The sequence below is a fragment of the Crinia signifera genome, chromosome 19, assembly GCF_055691185.1.
Source record: "Crinia signifera chromosome 19, ASM5569118v1, whole genome shotgun sequence".
In the NCBI taxonomy this organism is placed as follows: Eukaryota; Metazoa; Chordata; class Amphibia; order Anura; family Myobatrachidae; genus Crinia; species Crinia signifera.
Genome location: NC_139226.1, coordinates 12,400,711 through 12,423,153, shown reverse-complemented (window position 1 = coordinate 12,423,153; position 22,443 = coordinate 12,400,711). Strand labels below are relative to the sequence as shown.

Here is a 22,443-nt window from a genome sequence, read left to right as displayed (position 1 = left end):
TGCTCTTTCTCCTTTCCCCTTTTTCAATAAAGATATATGTACATATCTTCATATATATATACCTGTTATACACCCAATTTTCAGCACAGCTCGCTCTGTTTATTAATGAAGAACAATCTAATTATATTCTTTTCAGCAATCTCAAACTATTTTTCTCCATACAACCTGTCATACAATCTCTAAACCTAAAACAATAACAATAATAATAAAAAACTCCCCCTAGTGAGAAATCATTCAATGTCCCTGTTTTCTGTCTCAATACCTATAGATACTTATTTCATATATATTTTTTCATCAGCTGGTATTCCCACATTCTAATTGGTTTCATTCCCAAAAAAACATCTTCAATTTTACTAGCACTCCTTCAGCCCATTGATAATTTGACCAGGGCTATTTAACATAAATCTTCTCATTTTTTCATTCATTATCTTGTCAATATAAGTCATTGCTAAATGGAGTCTCTATGTACAAGCCATTTGAACATACATTCGATATCTTTCAGAATATAATACTATATTATTGTGTATATAATATTATATATGTTTTCTTCCCCCTTACATACTTGGGGTCTATTTTCCTGCAAATATTCGCAGCGCATTAACTTGCCCATCTGAATATACAACACAAAAAATGCATATATATATAGAGAAACATACTCTTGTTAAATCTGATTCAATGATACATCGCATCTTATGCATTAAGTTTATTCCCATTTTGACTTTACCTATCATTTACAAGCCAATTTATTTTATTTAGAGAGAATGATAATGATCTTCCCTTGAGAGCGTACACACCTGGGGATTTTTGTCCCAATTTCTTTCTCCCATGAATCAGGTGGAGGTGAGAGTATTACACTCCCCCCTCACCCATTAACCAATTAGTACTAGATTTTTCAATCTACATGCTATTTAAGAGCACCTGATAGAACCACCCCCTACACACATTGAGAAAGCCTAACGGCGAAACGATCGTTTGTGGTCACCCTATACGCTGACAGCAGCGCTTTGGGACACTTGGACTGCCAAGGACGTCCCCACTGACATCCCCCGGTCAGACCTCATACCGCTGACACTTCCATACGGCTGGAAGCAGGCAGTGATACACGCTGCGGACCACAGGTCTCACACGCTACTTAGCAGCGCCGCTGCGCCAGGACACCCCAGGTCCCGGGCTCACACTCCCCTCCCAGCATCTGACAGCGGGCGGGAGTACGCGCTCGTGGAAACAGGCTGACAGCTTTGGGAGCGCACGCAGCAAAGGAGCAGAGACACGCAGCGGCACTACAGGTCCCAGCTGATGCACCTCTCCGTGAGCAGCCGGCGCATTACACGCTTACCTTCCAGCCTGATAGCGGCGCATACTCGGGCGAGGTCCCGGATCTGACCCCCGGGGTGAACAAGGAGGTATCCACGGTCTCCTCCCTCCTGTCACTTTCTCCTCTTTCTTCTCTCCCTTCTTTCTCTTTTCCTCTCCTTTCTCTCTTTTCTTTTCTTATCTTTTCTCTCTCTCCCCTTGTCGCCTTTCTCCCCCACTGTTTCACAACAGCGGAGCTCCATACAGATATACAAGCATAAACTCTTTTTACTCATCATATGCTCTAATTACATTTCAGTATCGCTTTCCAGCTTAGAACGTTGATATTTGATTCTGCATTTAAAACCTCATCAAAGTGCTATCTCTAACCTCATACCCACAAGTTAGAGGGTGTGCTTGCCCATTATACCTCTAAAGCCCCTCAGTGTTAGAAGACACTGACGGAAGCCGACAGAAATTTGGGCCATCTTAGTACACAGTGGGGGTGACCCCTCTGGGAGGAAACCCATGGTACCCACAACCCTGTCATAGGTATAAATCAATTGGACAGCAACCACCACCCTTTCCATCCCTATCCAAATCCTAGGCAATCTGAGGTCCGCTCACCCGCAATACCTAAAAAAGCCCCTCAGCATACCTTTATACTGACGGAAGCTGACAAAACCGGGGCCTTCTTAGTACACAGAGGGGGTGACCCCACTGAAGGAAACCTTTGAACCCCTAACCTTGTCATAGGTATACAAAGCTGGGCAGCAGCCACCTCAAGGATAACAGGGATTAAGGTCGACGTCCCACAATACCTTTAAAAGCCCACTGACCACACTCAGTGGAAGCCGGTGTGGCGGAGTATGACTAGTAACAACTAGGGAGACCTAGCTGCGAACAGCTGTACTCACTGCCACACTATAGGTATATAAAGTTGGCGCACTAACACCAAGGAAACTTGTGGGGCCTATTCTCTTTCTCTCTTGTTCCTTTTCTCACTCCTGTAAACCAAGGGAGGGGACCCCTCACTAAACCAAAAATTCCTTTTTGTTTAATATCTATTTTTATACCTACTATTTATATTTTCGCTTAAGCTACATATGAGATATTCACTGTGAAAATTTATTAACTTTAAGATACTATTCACTGTGAAAATTTATTAACTTTAAGATACTAATAGTGCGTATATTTTCTCTGGTGGTGTATTTCCATTTATGACTGCTATTAGACCTATAGGCAATGTGCTACTACCCTAAAGGAATACTATACAGTGTAACAAAATTATTCATTGAGAGGTAAATCGCAACTATTAAAACAGGATAATATTTTGTTTCATGCATATGGTATACACTGTAGCCCCTGGGTACAAACTAGTACAGCCTATAGCCTTTGTTGTTATCACAACCCTTTTTTCTTAGCAATACAGGCATCAGGAGGAACGCACCCCCCCTACACTTATTATAAGTGAACTACCCTACTAGTTCTGAAGGGTATACGTATCTTTCTTTGTATGTTATTTGTTGTGTGTCTATGTCTAGTACTAATTTTAAGATATTATAATAAAGGTTAATTTTAGTGATATCATTACTCATACCAGGGGTTACTCCCTGGACTTTTCATAATATGTTCTACTAAAACTGTTTTATATGATGCATATTTGAGAAACCCATCAAGTCCCCCCTCAACAAACCTGATTTAAAACTTGATATACGTTTTGAAATAAACTATTTTACGAAGAGTGCCCCGACAAAAAGAGAGTCTTTTCTTCTTTTTTCCAAATAACTTATATTTACTCTCTAGGGAGCACCTCCACACCTATAATTCCTAACAAGTCTTTCTTACTTGTATTTATAATTTAATTCATTGTGGATCCATACATACTTTCTTTACTATTCTACATTATACCTGTGCACTGGTCTATCCCCCTCCCTTTTTCCCTTAAAAATCGACTTCCACAGTCACCTCTGTCTGCAACTACGATCTTACTCAGCAAGGACAAGTCTTCTTCATTCATTATCTTCATTATTCATTTACCATCCAATCCTCAACCCAACCATCCAATCCTATCCTCAACCCAACCATCCAATCCTCAACCCAATCTTCCAATCTTCAATTATCCAATCCGATCCTTTTATTTATTCTTCCACTCTTCAAACAAGATTACAATATTCTTTCAAGTATCAAGCATCATCATCTTCTGCAATAACATATTGGACTACTGACTATTATATTTGCCTATCTGCCATATATATATTTTGTGCCATCAGTATCATTGTCTTGCAATACCTTTTTTATTAAATCAACTTCATTTTATCTTATTTGTTTCACTCCATTCTGTCGTGGATGCAACCCCCATACGTTAAAGCACCCAGCCTACGTTACTCTGCAGCTGGCGCTTCTAAGAGTGTGACACTTCCACTCCATTTCTCTGGCATCTTCCGGCCGTTTCTGGACTCCGACATCAAGGATCATCCACTCTTCAAGAAAGAAGGGGTTTAGGTAACTAGGTTACCTGTTGGAGGCGCAGAGGTCTGAGTTCCTGTTGTCAAGCTGCAGTACATTAATAGGGGGTGTCAGACCCCAAAACAAAGGAAAGAAGAATGCGCTAATGTACAATATTTTAGATTTGTATTTAAAAGATTTTGAACATATGAATTCCCACTAAATATACATTTAATATTATTAAAAACACAATAAATCTCCACAATAATGCAATAAAAGTTTCACCAGTTGTAATACCCTTAAAAAATGGGGAAGGAGAATGGAAATGGGGTATAGGTAGAGGCTGTGACTGAACCAATATTGTAAGCAAAGTCCATACGGTACCGTATTTTGGTGGACCAAATTGTTGTTTTTTTTTTAGGCAGATGGATATTCTGATCCTTGATTGTCCTCCCTTAAGTAAATGTTGTAGTTGGGACAAGTTGGCATTAGGTGCCCCCTGGCTGTTCTGTAGGGAGGGTCCGGTTTCCTCCTCAGTAATCCGCCAGATGGTTTTAAGGGGATGCCTCTGGGTAATGGAATTAGTCCCAGGAATGGTGTCCACAAGGTCGGAATTTTCAAAGGTTTAAGGAGAGAGTTAATCTGCTCGATTTCAGGAATTTGTGTGGTCTCAGTCACAGGGATCACCAACGCGTTTCACTCCACTGGGGAGCTTTTTCAAGGTGTATTGAGCCACAGACTTAGGTGGGTTTATTTACCTTCACAGGAATGGTGGAGGATACTGGGTTCAATCAATTAAACAAGCTGTGTTAAAAAACAATAATCTGAGAGCAAGGATCAGTGAGCAGGAAACCTTGACATTAGGAATAACAGGATTATCAAAAAAACGAGTATCTTAAAGTACTGGAAAAAAGACATTCAATAAATTGAAATTATTCAATAAATATTTGCTTTGCGTTTCCGGATATCTGGAAGCGACGTGTTTCCAGTATTTGGGACGCACGCCGCTTCCGGTCTTCTTGGACATGGAACGCAAGCCGGCATGTATAAGTTGTGTCCTCGTCTTGATATCGGAACATACTTGTAGGTTATCCGGAAGTGATGTATAGGTCTTAAATATATAGGTCGCACCACCAGAAAAATCAAAGTTCGTTTTCTAGAACATAGAAAGAACATCGTAAAACACGTCTTAACACATAGTGTCTCTAGACATTTCCATGGAGTTCACTCAGGTGACCCCACAGGCCTACAACTTTTAGGTTTAGAACATATAAAAAGGACCACCCGGGGGGAGACCGTTTTGGACAACTGTGTAAACAAGAGACAATAAATACAGGGTAGATGGTGCAAAGGGATACTCTGGATACTTGTTATGATAAAAAATCAATATAATTTTATTTATTCATAAAAATAATTTCATACACTAAAAAGTGAGAGCACCGGCCGGTGAGATTTACATATGGTAAAAATACATCATATAAAAAACAATTACACTAAGCATGCTTTTTACTCTTTTTGATGTGCTTAAAATATTTGGTACTTGTTTCCTAGCACGGCCACACCGATTTCCATCTGGGTGGTCGTGTCGGAAAAATCGCGTCCATCGCATGCGATTTGGTCGCATGCGACCGACCCGATTTTTTTTTAATTGAATCAAATGTGAATAGAGTCCCTGGGACCCGATTTCACATTGGATTCAATGTAAAATATTCCCTAGACCCCCAAATTTAACCCCGTGAACCCCACCCCATGATAGACGCCAACCCGAAGCGTGGCGAGCGCAGCGAGGGGCGGCGGTGCGCGTCCTCCGACCTTTTCATTCCCCTACTATCCACGTCGGCGTGGATTTGAGAATATATAGTGTGGCGAGCGCAGCGAGCCACCGAGCCCAAAGCGTGGCGAGGGGACGCGTATAACTTCACAGGTATACGCGTCCCCTCGCGGGGCTCGCTGTGCTTGCCACGCTTCGGGCTCGCTGCGCTCGCCACACTATATATTCTCAACTCCACTCCGACGTGGATTTCCTTTGCCGGCAAAATGGACCTGATTTCAAAGGAAATCGGGTCCATCGCGGGGATCGTGTACCTTAACTTAAAGGTACACGATCCCAAAGATTGTGGCCATGCTAGGAAACAAGTACCAAATATTTTTTTGGCACAATATGGTACTTAAGAGGTTAGTTACCACACTTTATCAACCTTTCACACTTTTATAGTGCGGATAGAAAGCAGAGGTTAACAAGCTGCAGGCTTTAGATTTTGTTTGACGCTCAGCTCCGGCTTCTGGGTTCTCTCAATCATCTGATGAAGCCGCTGACACCATAGGAGGCGGGGTAACGCGTCATCTAAACAATCCCTCACTGCTACACGTGGAGCACCGCCGATTGAGAGAAGCCGGAGCTGAGCGTCCTGGATAAGGCTGACAACACTTAACAGAGCGGCCGGGGACCCGCTCACGGCGTGGGCATTGTGACAAACCTCCCCCCAAATTGGATTACAAAAAGGATCCTGGAGCATAAGTATAACCTTTTCAATTCCTATTAAGCTTACTAACAGCTGAAAGCATAAAATGGTATGGCTAAATGACTGACCACTAATACTTGGCTGGGAATCAGCAGCCTAATTGCATTGGAGTGTGACTCTTGGAAGTGATTTAACATCTACACCCACAGCTACATAGTGTCTTATAAAAGACTGTTATTGATTCCTGCTTTACAGAAATTTAACCCCGTGCATGCCTAACAATCTAAAGCCTGCAGCTTGTTAACCTCTGCTTTCTATCCGCACTATAAGTGTGAAAGGTTGATAGTGTGGTTACTAACCTCTTAGTACCATATTGTGCCAAAAAAATATTTTAAGCACATCAAAAAGAGTAAAAAGCATGCTTTTTACAATTGTTTTTTATATGATGTATTTTTACCATATGTAAATCTCACCGGCCGGTGCTCTCACTTTTTAGTGTATGAAATTCTTTTTATGAATAAATAAAATTATATTGATTTTTTTTTTTTTTTTTTTTATATATATCATAAGTATCCAGAGTATCCCTTTGCGCCATCTCCCCTGTATTTATTGTCTTTTTCTTTTGAAGAGGGGTTGAGTATCCCCTCTAGACGGCTGCAGGGAAAAGTAAACCTTCCAGCGCTTCTCTATTACCTTTTTGCGATTGTTGTGTAAACAAGAGGTTTATTGGATGTTCCGTATGCAGACCATATACCCTGACGGATTAAATGAGGCAGTAGAACGCAATGCAATTATTTAAGAAGAACTCATTCCTGTAACCCCATTGCTAACCATACTCTACTCATATAACTAAAAATATGTTTAGACTACCCTCTGCATTCTCAAATAATATCAACTGCTTAGAATTGTTACAACGATAACTTTTACAACCCAAAAATGCTTTATAGATTACACCAAACTCGGGTTTGGTTTTGTGTCTGTATATTTTTGTTTCGTTTTTGCATTAACACCTGTAACAATGGACCTTATTCTGGTCGGTGCGGATATATCCGCGTTTTCGGACCGCCCGTGTTTTGTGTCTGCGCATGTGCAGAGGCGTCTCTGCGCATGTGCGAGCGGGGCGTACGGCCAAATCCCGCATGATATGTGAACAATCCGAACAGGGGGTGGAGAGGGGCGTGAAGGGCTATTTGGGCTCATTACCATATGTTTACACCCCGCGTTTCATGGGCGTTCCCATGCAAATGCTGGGCGTACGTATGGTAATGCGGCCGTGACGCACGTGTAGGGGGCGGACATATGACATCGCCGGATGTCAGCTGCCCGCCCAGATCCCTGCTTTTGCACGGAAAAATGTCCGTGTGCTCTGAGGTTGCGGGAGCTGGTGGAGCACTCGGTCCTGCATTCGATGGTCTGTGACCATCGAATGATGGGGGAGGTTCCCTTAGATGGAGGAGGCGTATTCCGTGAAAAATACACGTGCGGTCCGTTCGGCCAGCTTCTTACGTATGGAAGGCGGGGTTTCGCACGCACGGTCCTGGCCGCATAATCGGATCCGGCCGCACCAATCAGAATAAGGGCCAATATCATTACTGCTATTATGTTTTACGACCTATCTTCTTCTTCTACGACTCATATTCTTTTATCTGAAAACAGTCCTTCTCTCATCTCTGTTATTATTTCCATGATTTACTAAAAATATACTGTATACCAAAAAAAACCTCTATGTATTAACTAAAAATATTAAGGTATTAGCCTTGTGTATCATCACTAGTTCTCATTTATTTATTTATTTTTCCCCCTCTTCTATATGTTTACAAATGAATAAGATTAACTGGCTCAAAAGTGAAACTTATTACTATATTTTCCCTAATCAAAGATGGCCGCCGACATCGCTTCAGCCCGGCTGAATAGCACGGATCAAATAGAATAGAATTATACAATGCTGACCGCACATGAAAGAAATAAGTGGTTAGGCGGTGCTCAGAATAAAAATCGGACAGCCGCCTTTGTACTAATATGCAAAAGTTCCAAAGTTGAAAGCGCAGCTCAAACATGTTAGCTTGCGCTTCATCACCATAACAACCGGAAGTGCCGTGCATTCCAACTACAGGGAGCACGTCACTTCCGGATAACCTAAAAGTATGTACCGATATCAAGACGAGGACGCAGTTTATACATGCCGGCTAGCATTCCATGTCCAAGAAGACCGGAAGCGGCGTGCGTTCCAAATACTGGAAACACCTCGCTTCCGGATATCCGGAAACCTAAAGCAAATATTTATTGAATAAATGTCTTTCCAGTACTTTAAAATACTCCATTTTTTGATAATCCTGTTATTCCTAATGTCAAGGTTTCCTGCTCACTGATCCTTGCTCTCAGATTATTGTTTTTTTTAATACAACTTGTTTAATTGATTGAACCCTGTACCCTCCCATCCACCATTCCTGTGAAGGTATATAAACCCACCTATGTCTGTGGCTCAATACACCTTGAAAAAGCTCCCCAGTGGAGTGAAACACGTTGGTGATCCCTGTGACTGAGACCACACATTCCTGAGACCGAGCAGATTAACTCTCTCCTTAAACCTCTGAAAATTCCGATCTTGTGGACACCATTCCTGGGACTAATTCCATCACCCAGAGGCATCCCCTTAAAACCATCTGGCGGATTACTGAGGAGGAAACCGGACCCTCCCTACAGAACAGCCAGGGGGCTCCTAATGCCAACTTGTCCCAACTACAACATTTACTTAAGGGAGGACAATCAAGGATCAGAATATCCATCTGCCTAAAAAAAAACATCAATTTGGTCCACCAAAATACAGTACCGTATGGACTTTGCTTACAATATTGGTTCAGTCACAGCCTCTACCTATACCTTCCTATACCCCATCTCTATTCTCCTTCCCCATTTTTTAAGGGTATTACAACTGGTGAAACGTTTATTGCATTATTGTGGAGATTTATTGTGTTTTGAATAATATTAAATGTATATTTAGTGGGAGTTCATATGTTCAAAATCTTTTAAATACAAATCTAAAATATTGTACATTTGCGCAGTCTTCTTTCCTTTTTTCTTATCATCCACTCTTCAGCCATAAGGTCTGGGTCCCCATATGCCCATCGTTGCTCCTTCTGTGGCCTCACCGTAGTCTTGGTCTTCGGCTGCCTTTTCACCCAAGGACAGTCCGGGAGCAGATGTCTCGGATCTCCACATTCCTCACACCGGTGAATGTCTGCCTCACTCAAGGGTTCCTCCCATGGGCAGCTATTATGCTCGTGTCCATAATTCCCACAGAGCAAACAACGGGGCTGCTTCTTCACCGTGACCTTCTGTTCACGTCTTGGAATGACATCCTGGACCATCTGGGTCATCTTCCTCTGAGGCGTCCGGACTTCTTCTATCGCAGCTTCCCTCCAGGGACAATCGCTAGCAAAGTGTCTGAGCTGCTGACACGTCCTGCAGGGGGTAACAGTGGCCTTCTTGCGCCCCTTCTCCCGGCGCTCTTCTTTGGCTCTCTGTATCGACTGTTCCACCATCATCCTAACTTCTTCTCCTGTCACCGTCACCCATCCGTCGTCGTCAGCCACACGGGGGTGGATCGGTTCCGACTCAATCCGCTGGGGGGTCTTCCTGGGGACGTTCCACATCGTGTCCGCGGTGCGTATCCTGCCGACTACGCCAAATGTGAGATGGGTGTTGTGGCGGTGCGGTGTGGTGCCTGCTGCCGTGCAGGTGTCTCCGGACCACTTACCTGGCGCCGCACCCTCTCACCTTCAGGCCGTGACAAACCATGGTCCTGTAATTCTCCGGCACCCGGACACGAACACCTAGGAGGAAGGAGAGAAGGTGAGAACTGTTCCTCCTGGATGAAGACCGATGCGCCCTCCGTCCCCCGACGTCTCTACAGAGGCACCCTCCGGGCTCAGGAAACCTCATTGCGCACTGCCTCAGAGCCCGGAGTGTCACTTATTGGCACTTGCGTGCCTAGGTGAGGCCTTGAACTTGCACGGAGATGCGAGGTCCACGTACGTCCTGGATTGATGAAGGAAGAGAGACAGGCCGAGACAAACACACACGACACTCACCGTCGTCAGACTTGTACCCTCTCCAACACGTCCCTTACAGGTCCCTGTAAGGAAGAGACAACACAAAAACAACACTGTGCAGGGCCTAACGCTTACTAGTGTGGCACGTAACTGGGTAACTACATCACACAGCCCTCAAACTAACTGTGTGTGTGTAGTGTGACACAAACTAACAATTCTACAGAGATGCCCTGCACGGAAAACCTACAACACAGTACAAGATTTCACCAACAAAGCAGTCCCTTCAATCTCTGCCTAACTTTGCTGTTACACTCCCTTCCTACCTAGGGCTGGCCAGCATATGCACACTCTAAAGCTTCCCGTTAACTACTTGCGAACCCACGAGGGGACTGCCGCGGAGCACGTCCACCTCCTAATCCCAACTACCCACAGAAAACCACAATATGGGGCCTAGAGCCCTTCCCTACTCACCTGCAGGCCTAGTGCCTGCCTATTAATTACACCAAGTGACTTATGCTTCAGACAGACACTCCTAACCGACTCAGGCCTAGTGCCTGAATGGGGAAACAGGCCTGGGGCCTGGCTTATGGAGGCCACGGGCCTAGTGCCCGGCTACTGGGGGGTGAGGAAAAGCCTTTGGGCCAGGAGGGCCCAGCTACTTAATCGGAGGGCCCAACACTTCAGAGGCCCCGGGCCGAGAGGGCCAGACTATAATACCCACAGGCCAGAAGGGCCTGACACTGCCCACGGGCCTAGCGCCCGATTCCCGATGGTCTAGGGTAGGCGTAGGTGGCCTGGGGCCGCCTACCTGATGTTGGGAGAGGCCGCAGGGGGAAGCTTCCTCAGCTCTGATGTTCCCACCCCCGCTGGCCGCTCCGTGGATGGCCGCCATCTTGTCTTCTGCCGCTGGCCAGTCCTGGCCAGCGGTGGCGCCGCTTCTTCTTCTCCTCCTGCAGAAGACACCGAGATCTTCCTTCTTGATCTCGGCGTCTTCGGCGGCCGCCGGAGCTCTTCTCTCTGCCGCCACGGTCTCCTCCCGGCGTCTTCACTTTTCAGCCGGGGCGCTCCTGCGCTACGCCGGCGTGGGTCCTTCCTTCTTCTTCGCCTCCCAGCGGCACCTGACGTCAGAGGCCGGGGTCGGGCTTGGGGACGGCGCGGCAAGCGCTGATTAGCTCGCCGCGGCCGTCTGCCATTGGCTCCCGATTTGGGATCCAAATCCCTGCTCTGTCCACCGCCGCTTCGCCGCCCACACTGTCAGCGCTGGGATTGGTGTCTTGATCCCAGCGCTGTCTGGAGCTTGGTCCCGTTGGGGACTCCACTCCCCCTCACACTGTTGCTCTGGTGCTGGGAGCAGGAGAGCACTCCCAGCACCGGGGCACATCATTACAGTTAAACAGCTGGAGGGCCACAGTTTGGACATGCATGCTGTATTTACCTTTTTTAGTTCCCAGTGATAGCGTTCTTTACCCTATGAGCCAATCACAGACCTATGTATCATAATGCTTATGTGACGTGCATCCCTGTGTGATTGGACTAGCGATTATATTGCCCTGTTGTTATGAGCCAACCTTGTAAAGTCTATTATAATATAAATGCAGATGTTAACTACATAAACCCATTATATCAATATATGGTATAATAATATACTTTAGATTAGCTTCCACTCTCTCATAATTGCTAACCCAGTTGGGACCATTATTATTATTATTATTATTATTATTATTATTATTATTATTATTATTATTAAAGATAGGTACTCTTTACCTATCACGGCGCCCATCGCGGGTACATTTATGTCTGGCCGCGACGCGATGCCCGCGATTTCCCATTGAAACCCATGTTAAACATGGAAATCGCGTCGGTCGCGGCCGGCCATAAATGTACCCGCGATGCCCGCGACGCGATGCTCCCGATTTCCCATAGCAATCAATGTTAAATGGCCCGACCGACGCGATTTTACTGTTAAATGCCTCAATGGACCCGATGTGGCCATAGGAAACAATGTTAAATGGGCCTTAGAGCCCAAATAGTTACCCTGAACTCTGAAATGGCCCCCCCAATTGTTTACGCCACCCCACGATCAACGTCAACCCGAAGCGTGGCGAGCGGCGGCGGTACGCGTCCTCCGACCTTTTCATACCCCCACTATCCACGTCGGCGTGGAGTTGAGAATAGAATAGTGTGGCGAGGGGACGCGGATACCTTCACAGCTATATGCGTCCCCTCGCGGGCTTCACAGGTGTCCATGGCGACGCGGACACCTGTGAAGCCCGCGAAGGGACGCGTTTACCTGTGAAGGTATCCGCGTCCCCTCGCGGGGCTCGCTACGCTCGCCACGCTTCGGGCTCGGTGGCTCGCTGCGCTCGCCACACTATTCTATTCTCAACTCCACGCCGACGTGGATAGTGGGGGTATGAAAAGGTCGGAGGACGCGTACCGCCGCCCCTCGCGGGCTCGCTGCGCTCGCCACGCTTCGGGTTGACGTTGATCGTGGGGTGGCGTAAACAATTGGGGGGGCCATTTCAGAGTTCAGGGTAACTATTTGGGCTCTAAGGCCCATTTAACATTGTTTCCTATGGTAAAATCGGGTCCATTCAGCCATTTAACATGAAAATCGTGTCCATCGGGCCTTTTAACATTGATTCCTATGGCAAATCGTGGGCATCGCGTCGCGGCCATCGTGTGCACATTTATGGCCAGCCGCGACGCGACCGACGCGATGTCCATGTTTAACATGGTTTTCAATGGGGAAATCGTGGACATCGCGATTTTTTACCTCACGATGCCCACGATCAAGATCGTGGGCGCCGTGCTAGGTAAAGAGTACCAAGAGATACTATATTAAACACTCTACACCTTTTTGCCCTTATTCTGGTTCACTCGCAAAAGCAAATTCCTTCTCAAATGGACAAAACCATGTGCACTGCAGGTGCCACCTGTACGCTCTCCCCCTCTAATCCTTTGCGGTCTATCCTCTTCTTTCTAGTTTGCAATTAAATGTGTATAATTCAGCCTAAATGGTCTTTTATTATTCTATCTTTCTCGTTCGTGGTTTTTTTTTTTTTTTTCTCTCTTTTCCGCTATAGCGGTACGCTGCTGGGACTGACGTGACTGGTTTAGTAATGATAAATGGGCCCTTATCTTACTCTGTACTGATGACAATTAATGCTCACACTCAGATTTACTTTCAGTGATAAGAAGAGAAAATGAAGACAGTTCTTCAGTTTGTGGGAGCAGGTGAGTTCTGCTATGACTACATTACACTGCTCGGTTGTGAGTCAATCAGAACTTGCAGGACGGCAACCAAAAAGGAGGCACTACAGCAGCGGCTCCAGATTGGCTGTTGGTCCGTGAGCTCCGATTGGCTTGCAGCTGGATACATATGTGAAATGCCACCAGCGCTTTCTCTGTCTGCCACCTGGTGCCCCAGCTGCAATGAGCTGGTGGCGCTGATCCATCTCAGGGATCCCTGCCTAAATTGGCAGTCCCAGGCCCCCCAATTTCTGATGGCAGCCCTGCTGGCAGGCTATTGCATTATCACATAAGTCTTTTATAGAATTTTTCAGAATAAACAAACAAAAAAAAAAACACCATCTTACATAAAGCAAAAGCAAACGTAAATGCACACGGTGGCACAAACTCATTCACATTATACCACATATAGTGCCTCTGATTCATATTACACCACATAGTAATGCCCCTTGGTTACGTTATGACACAGAGTAGTTCCCCTTATTCACATCATATCACATCACTTAGTAGTGCCTCTTATTCATGCTACACTACACAGTAGTACTCCTTATACATGTATGCCACACAGTAGTGTTGCTTATACACAATGACCACAGTAGTAGTGCCTCTTACACTTTATACCCACAGAGTTCCTTGTGATGGCTTGACACCACACATGCCACGCCAAAAAAGGAAGCTGTTTGGACAGTCTTTTCTGTTGAAATTACTGTGCAGGGCTGTGGTGGAGGGTGAACTAGTTCCCCCTACCATTTGAGGTGGTGGAATTCAGTTCTGCCTTGTTCCCCTCCAGATAAATGGTAGCAATGGAAGCAATTAATAATGAAAAGTACTAGTTAGTGTGCACACTGTGGTTTGTTCCTTTTAAAGGAGAATTATTTGCAGAATTGTTTAACTTATTACTTTTCCCTTCAGTCCTGTGTCTGGCTTTGGTGAAAGGGGACTACGGCTCAGAACCAGGTCAGTAAAATGTAGTGTTCTATATTATGTATGTATGTAGTGGAGGATGGAAAAAGAGAGTGGATATGTATGGCCTGTACAGTGGGGATGTGATTAAATATATAGTTATTCTTGTATGGGTCCACAATAAAAAGGTCCAATGAGGGGTTAGGAGGAGGGATTGGGCATAATGTTAGGGTGAAGGGTTAAGGTGAGGGGTTCGGTTTAGGGGCATGCTGGTACTTGCAGTTCTACCAATATCAGCATGTTCTGTCAGCCATGGGTATTCCGATAATTGTAGTACAACTGTACTTGCCATTCCCAAATACCTGAAATGCAGCCTGGGATTACTGGTACCATTTTTGTTTGATCGCACAACCCCCTTGGGAAATTCAGCCCATGTAGAACAGTATGCTGTGGATTCCCCAGCAGCAAACCCACCATCCCTGGCTGCAGTATCCCAGTGCTTCTATCTGCATTTTCGTTTCTGATTTAGCTTGTATCCGCATCGGTTATGAGCACCAGTGCTGGCACTTGCGGATTCCCCAGAAGCAGACCCACCAGCCCTGGCTGCAGTATCCCAGTGCTTCTATCTGCATTTCCGTTTCTGATTTAGCTTGTAGCAGCGTCGGTTATGAGCACCAGTGCTGGCACTTGTCTCTGGGGGAAGACATATTTTATTTGATATCTTTTTAAATAATTATTGATTTTTGGCCACATATTGAAGACACTGGACCTTATTTTGGTTCATTCTTTCTGACAAAATCCTTCTTAGATGGGCAAAACCATGTGCACTGCAGGTGGGGCAGATGTAACATGTGCAGAGAGAATTAGATTTGGGTGGGGTTTTACTTCAAAGTGAGATCTATATTGCAGTGTAAAAATAAAGCAGTCAGTATTTTCCCTGCACAGAAACAAAATTACTCACCCAAATCTAATTCTCTCTGCACATGTTACATCTGCCCCCCCTGCAGTGCACATGGTTTTGTCCATCTAAGAAGGATTTTGTCAGAAAGAATGAACCAAAATAAGGCCCACTGTTACATTTAATTGAATGTGACATGGGGTCTTATTCAGAGTACAACTGCTGATGTCTGGCAGATGGGCAACCGTCAACAGACGCAGTTACGGGCGCCTCTGTAAGCCAGGAGTGTCACCATTACCTCTGTAGTAGAGGTCCATGCGGCTGCTGTTGGGTCTGGTGGTAAGAGGAAGTCAACTATAATATATGTTCTGGAGTCCTCTGGTCTTCTGTGCACACACGTGAGGGACAGAACATGGGTGCAGAGAGCCTGTTTATCCTTATGTCCCACCGAACATGTGCCGCCCCCTAATGTTTTTCATTACTTTCCGCTTGTCTCACGTCTTCCTGTATGAGTAATGGAGTCCAGTACGGATTTGTGAGCTTTGTGGGCTGCTGACACGACCTGAGTATAAGAGGTCATGGTCTATTACTCATTGTCTTTCTTCTTCTAATTTAGGCCCTTGTCCTGGTGCTAATGAGGAGTACACGGATTGTGCTTCCGCCTGTCCACCTACCTGTGATGATTGGGACAAAGGAATAGGGTGCATTGAGATCTGCCGCATCCCTGGAAAATGTCAGTGCAAGACCGGATATGTCCGTAACAGCGAAGGAGCCTGTGTTCTTCCCAAGCAATGTCCTCATAAAAGTAAGAGAAAGGTGGCTGTGTACCAGGGGTGTGACCATTGCTGTTATATACAGTGTGGGCTGTGTGCCAGGGGTGTGACCATTGCTGCAGTATACAGTGCGGGCTGTGTACCAGGGGTGTGACCATTGCTGTTGTATACAGTCTGGGCTGTGTGCCAGGGGTGTGACCATTGCTGTTGTATACAGTGTGGGCTGTGTGCCAGGGTGCGACCATTGCTGCAGTATACAGTGTGGGCTGTGTGCCAGGGGTGTGACCATTGCTGTTGTATACAGTGTGGGCTGTGTGCCAGGGTGCGACCATTGCTGTTGTATACAGTGTGGGCTGTGTGCCAGGGTGCGACCATTGCTGCAGTATTCAGTGTGGGTTGTGTGCCAGGGGTGTGACCATTGCTGTTGTATACAGTGTGGGCTGTGTGCCAGGGTGCGACCATTGCTGCAGTATACAGTGTGGGCTGTGTGCCAGGGGTGTGACCATTGCTGTTGTATACAGTGTGGTCTGTGTGCCAGGGTGCGACCATTGCTGTTGTATACAGTGTGGGCTGTGTGCCAGGGTGCGACCATTGCTGCAGTATACAGTGTGGGCTGTGTGCCAGGGGTGTGACCATTGCTGCAGTATTCAGTGCGGGCTGTGTACCAGGGGTGTGACCATTGCTGCAGTATTCAGTGCGGGCTGTGTGCCAGGGGTGTGACCATTGCTGTTGTATACAGTGCGGGCTGTGTGCCAGGGGTGTGACCATTGCTCTTGTATACAGTGTGGGCTGTGTGCCAGGGGTGTGACCATTGCTGCAGTATTCAGTGCGGGCTGTGTGCCAGGGGTGGGACCATTGCTGCAGTATACAGTGCGGGCTGTGTGCCAGGGATGTGACCATTGCTGCAGTGTTCAGTGCGGGCTGTGTGCCAGAGGTGTGACCATTGCTGTTGTATACAGTGCGGGCTGTGTGCCAGGGGTGTGACCATTGCTGCAGTATTCAGTGTGGGCTGTGTGCCAGGGGTGTGACCATTGCTGCAGTATTCAGTGCGGGCTGTGTGCCAGGGGTGTGACCATTACTGCAGTATTCAGTGCGGGCTGTGTGCCAGGGGTGTGACCATTGCTGTTGTATACAGTGCGGGCTGTGTGCCAGGGGTGTGACCATTGCTGTTGTATACAGTGCGGGCTGTGTGCCAGGGGTGGGACCATTGCTGCAGTATACAGTGCGGGCTGTGTGCCAGGGATGTGACCATTGCTGCAGTGTTCAGTGCGGGCTGTGTGCCAGAGGTGTGACCATTGCTGCAGTATACAGTGCGGGCTGTGTGCCAGGGGTGTGACCATTGCTGTTGTATACAGTGCGGGCTGTGTGCCAGGGTGCGACCATTGCTGCAGTATTCAGTGCGGGCTGTGTGCCAGTGTTGTGACCATTGCTGCAGTATTCAGTGCGGGCTGTGTGCCAGGGGTGTGACCATTGCTGTTGTATACAGTGCGGGCTGTGTGCCAGGGTGCGACCATTGCTGCAGTATTCAGTGCGGGCTGTGTGCCAGTGTTGTGACCATTGCTGCAGTATTCAGTGTGGGCTGTGTGCCAGGGGTGTGACCATTGCTGCAGTATACAGTGCGGGCTTTGTGCCAGGGGTGTGACCATTGCTGCAGTATTCAGTGCGGGCTGTGTGCCAGGGGTGTGACCATTGCTGCAGTATTCAGTGCGGGCTGTGTGCCAGGGGTGTGACCATTGCTGCCGTATACAGTGCGGGCTGTGTGCCAGGGGTGTGACCATTGCTGCAGTATACAGTGTGGGCTGTGTGCCAGGGGTGTGACCATTGCTGTTGTATACAGTGCGGGCTGTGTGCCAGGGGTGTGACCATTGCTGTTGTATACAGTGTGGGCAGGGCAGCCGAGAGGAATGCCGGGCCCCGGTAAAATTTTGGGGGTGTGGCCTAAGTGTGTGGTGTGGGCACCTCCCACACTTAGGCCACGCCCCCAAAATGTTTAGAGGAGGGTGAAAGAAAACTCTAAAAACTGTAATCTCAGAGGCAGCAGCACACACCTACAGCATGTGCTGTGCTGACAGCAGGCTCAGCATGACCGCTCACGCCGTCAGTGAGACACTCATGCTGAGCCTACTGTCAGAACAGCACATGCTGTAGAAGTGTGTTCTACTGTTGCTACCCGGGAGGGACAGAGGGGGAAGGAAGGGGCCGGACCAGGGCCCCTGCAGGGCCCCTCCAACAAGCCTGGGCCCGGGTAATTAGTACCTGCTCCCCCCCTCTCTCAGCTCCCCTGAGTGTGGGCTGTGTGCCAGGGGTGTGACCATTGCTGTTGTATACAGTGCAGGCTGTGTACCAGGGGTGTGACCATTGCTGTTGTATACAGTGTGGGCTGTGTGCCAGGGGTGTGACCATTGCTGTTGTATACAGTGTGGGCTGTGTGCCAGGGGTGTGACCATTGCTGTTGTATTCAGTGCGGGCTGTGTGCCAGGGGTGTGACCATTGCTGTTGTATACAGTGCGGGCTGTGTGCCAGGGGTGTGACCATTGCTGTTGTATACAGTGTGGGCTGTGTGCCAGGGGTGTGACCATTGCTGTTGTATACAGTGTGGGCTGTGTGCCAGGGGTGTGACCATTGCTGTTGTATACAGTGCGGGCTGTGTGCCAGGGGTGTGACCATTGCTGTTGTATACAGTGTGGGCTGTGTGCCAGGGGTGTGACCATTGCTGTTGTATACAGTGCGGGCTGTGTGCCAGGGGTGTGACCATTGCTGTTGTATACAGTGTGGGCTGTGTGCCAGGGGTGTGACCATTGCTGTTGTATACAGTGCGGGCTGTGTGCCAGAGGTGTGACCATTGCTGCAGTATACAGTGCGGGCTGTGTGCCAGGGGTGTGACCATTGCTGTTGTATACAGTGTGGGCTGTGTGCCAGGGGTGTGACCATTGCTGTTGTATTCAGTGCGGGCTGTGTGCCAGGGGTGTGACCATTGCTGTTGTATACAGTGCGGGCTGTGTGCCAGGGGTGTGACCATTGCTGTTGTATACAGTGTGGGCTGTGTGCCAGGGGTGTGACCATTGCTGTTGTATACAGTGTGGGCTGTGTGCCAGGGGTGTGACCATTGCTGTTGTATACAGTGCGGGCTGTGTGCCAGGGGTGTGACCATTGCTGTTGTATACAGTGTGGGCTGTGTGCCAGGGGTGTGACCATTGCTGTTGTATACAGTGCGGGCTGTGTGCCAGGGGTGTGACCATTGCTGTTGTATACAGTGTGGGCTGTGTGCCAGGGGTGTGACCATTGCTGCAGTATACAGTGCGGGCTGTGTACCAGGGGTGTGACCATTGCTGTTGTATACAGTGTGGGCTGTGTGCCAGGGGTGTGACCATTGCTGCAGTATTCAGTGCGGGCTGTGTGCCAGGGGTGTGACCATTGCTGTTGTATACAGTGTGGGCTGTGTACCAGGGGTGTGACCATTGCTGCAGTATACAGTGTGGGCTGTGTGCCAGGGGTGGGACCATTGCTGCAGTATTCAGTGCGGGCTGTGTGCCAGGGGTGTGACCATTGCTGTTGTATACAGTGTGGGCTGTGTACCAGGGGTGTGACCATTGCTGCAGTATACAGTGTGGGCTGTGTGCCAGGGGTGGGACCATTGCTGCAGTATTCAGTGCGGGCTGTGTGCCAGGGGTGTGACCATTGCTGCAGTATACAGTGCGGGCTGTGTGCCAGGGGTGTGACCATTGCTGCAGTATACAGTGCGGGCTGTGTGCCAGGGGTGTGACCATTGCTGTTGTATACAGTGCGGGCTGTGTGCCAGGGGTGGGACCATTGCTGTTGTATAAAGTGTGGGCTGTGTGCCAGGGGTGTGACCATTGCTGTTGTATACAGTGTGGGCTGTGTGCCAGGGGTGTGACCATTGCTGCAGTATACAGTGTGGGCTGTGTGCCAGGGGTGGGACCATTGCTGCAGTATTCAGTGCGGGCTGTGTGCCAGGGGTGGGACCATTGCTGCAGTATTCAGTGCGGGCTGTGTGCCAGGGGTGTGACCATTGCTGCAGTATACAGTGCGGGCTGTGTACCAGGGGTGTGACCATTGCTGCAGTATACAGTGTGGGCTGTGTGCCAGGGGTGTGACCATTGCTGCAGTATACAGTGCGGGCTGTGTGCCAGGGGTGTGACCATTGCTGCAGTATACAGTGCGGGCTGTGTGCCGGGGGTGTGACCATTGCTCTTGTATACAGTGCGGGCTGCGGACTCTGGTGGGAAGAAAGGGTCCAGCAATGAGTGTCCATAAGTTCCAAGGGTCTCTGCCCTTCCCTAATACCCAGATAGGCCAGCACAGGTGCAGGGAGGCCGTGTTTGACCTTCATGGAATATGGATGATAAATCGATAATGTATAGGTCAACACCAAAAGGTCAACAACAGTCACAAGGTTGACACTGACAAAAGGTCAACACAATCAAAAAATCATCATTGACATGGCAATGCTTAACACACTTACAGGTCGACATAAGTTTTTTACGATTTTTGGGACTTCATCGTGCATGACCACCTTTTACCAATGTGGACCTTTGTCAGTGTGCACCTAGAGCATGTGGACCTTTGTCAGTGTGCACCTAGGGCATGTGGACCTTTGTCAGTGTGCACCTAGGGCATGTGGACCTTTGTCAGTGTGGACCTAGGGCATGTGGACCTTTGTCAGTGTGCACCTAGGGCATGTGGACCTTTGTCAGTGTGCACCTAGGGCATGTGGACCTTTGTCAGTGTGGACCTAGAGCATGTGGACCTTTGTCAGTGTGGACCTAGGGCATGTGGACCTTTGTCAGTGTGGACCTAGGGCATGTGGACCTTTGTCAGTGTGCACCTAGGGCATGTGGACCTTTGTCAGTGTGCACCTAGAGCATGTGGACCTTTGTCAGTGTGCACCTAGGGCATGTGGACCTTTGTCAGTGTGCACCTAGGGCATGTGGACCTTTGTCAGTGTGCACCTAGGGCATGTGGACCTTTGTCAGTGTGCACCTAGAGCATGTGGACCTTTGTCAGTGTGCACCTAGAGCATGTGGACCTTTGTCAGTGTGCACCTAGAGCATGTGGACCTCTGTCAGTGTGCACCTAGGGCATGTGGACCTCTGTCAGTGTGCACCTAGGGCATGGCCTCCTGCTGTATATCCTATGATTCTCACCCGGCCGTCAGTTCCACAGTGCTGGCACCAGCCCCAATTGTTCGCAGTTGCCACGGCCTGAGTATAACAGGTCATGGTCTATTATTACTAATAGATTAATTAATAATTACTCATTGTCTTCTTCTAATTTAGGAGTTTGTACTGATGCTAATGAGGAGTACAAGCCATGCCCTTCCAGATGCCCACGTACCTGTGAAAATTGGGACCAAAAAATTAAATGCACCAAGGAATGCCACCTACCTGGAAGATGCCAGTGCAAGACCGGATATGTCCGCAATGGCGACGGAACCTGTGTTCTTCCTACACAATGTTCTTCTTAAAGTAAGAGCGGAGGATGTCTGCCAGGGGTGTGACCAAAGCGGCTGCTGTGCGGTGTGGCGGCACCTCCGGAACGCTGTAACCTATCCGGTTACGGGAAATGATACAGACATATATGTTGTTGTATGCAGTGTGTTCTCTTCACATCACAATAAAGCTGAGATCCTCCCTATTATGTCTCTGTATAACCTATTCAAGATGCTGATTGGCTGTCGTGTGAGAGGGGAGGGATTAGATCCAACATGAGGGCACTACCACGTGTGGCGTAGAGACGGGGGGTAATTACAATGGCTGACAGGAGGGATACCGACATTGGCATCCCGATGGTCAGAATCCCAACATGGGCTCGATAGATATATGTACCCTCTCCTCCGATCCCTCTAACTCAGGCATGGCCAAACTATGGCCCTCCAGCTGTTGTAAAACTACAAGTCCCACCATGCCTTGCCACAGTTTTGCTGTTAGGGAATGCTAAAACTATGACAAGGCATGCTGGGACATGTAGTTTTACAACAGCTGGGAGGCAACAGTTTGGTCATGTCTGCTAACCCTAATGCTCCTACCATATCCTTAACCCTAACCCTCTCCCCTGCAGCCTAACCATAACTCTCTCCCCCTGCAGCCTAACCCTCTCCCCTGCAGCCTAACCAGTGTTGCAAGTAAGGGTGTACGGCGTGGTACGGAGTACCTGTAAGAAATATGTTGCAGGTACGCAGTACCACTTACCCCTGATCCACCGTCATTTCTATTTTCATTTTAAGTCTAAATATAATGCATCCGCAGCCCGCCCACCCAGCGTTATGATTGGTGCTGTATGCAGCTACCGGCTACTGCTGATTTAGCCTGTCACACTGACAGGCATCACCAGCACCGACAGCA

The 22,443-nt window shown here is 47.9% G+C and overlaps 1 protein-coding gene across 1 annotated transcript in view; it reads left to right on the top strand.

The window, feature by feature from the left end:
* Nucleotides 1-21,566, top strand: part of LOC146041446 (zonadhesin-like) — a 155,783-nt gene extending 134,217 nt beyond the window's left edge. The window contains exons 13-14 of the mRNA XM_083161426.1: nucleotides 15,925-16,113; nucleotides 21,379-21,566. Coding sequence (XP_083017552.1) covers nucleotides 15,925-16,113; nucleotides 21,379-21,566 — 377 coding nt within the window. The remainder of the gene's footprint in view (nucleotides 1-15,924; nucleotides 16,114-21,378) is intronic.
* Nucleotides 21,567-22,443: the final 877 nt, after the last annotated feature.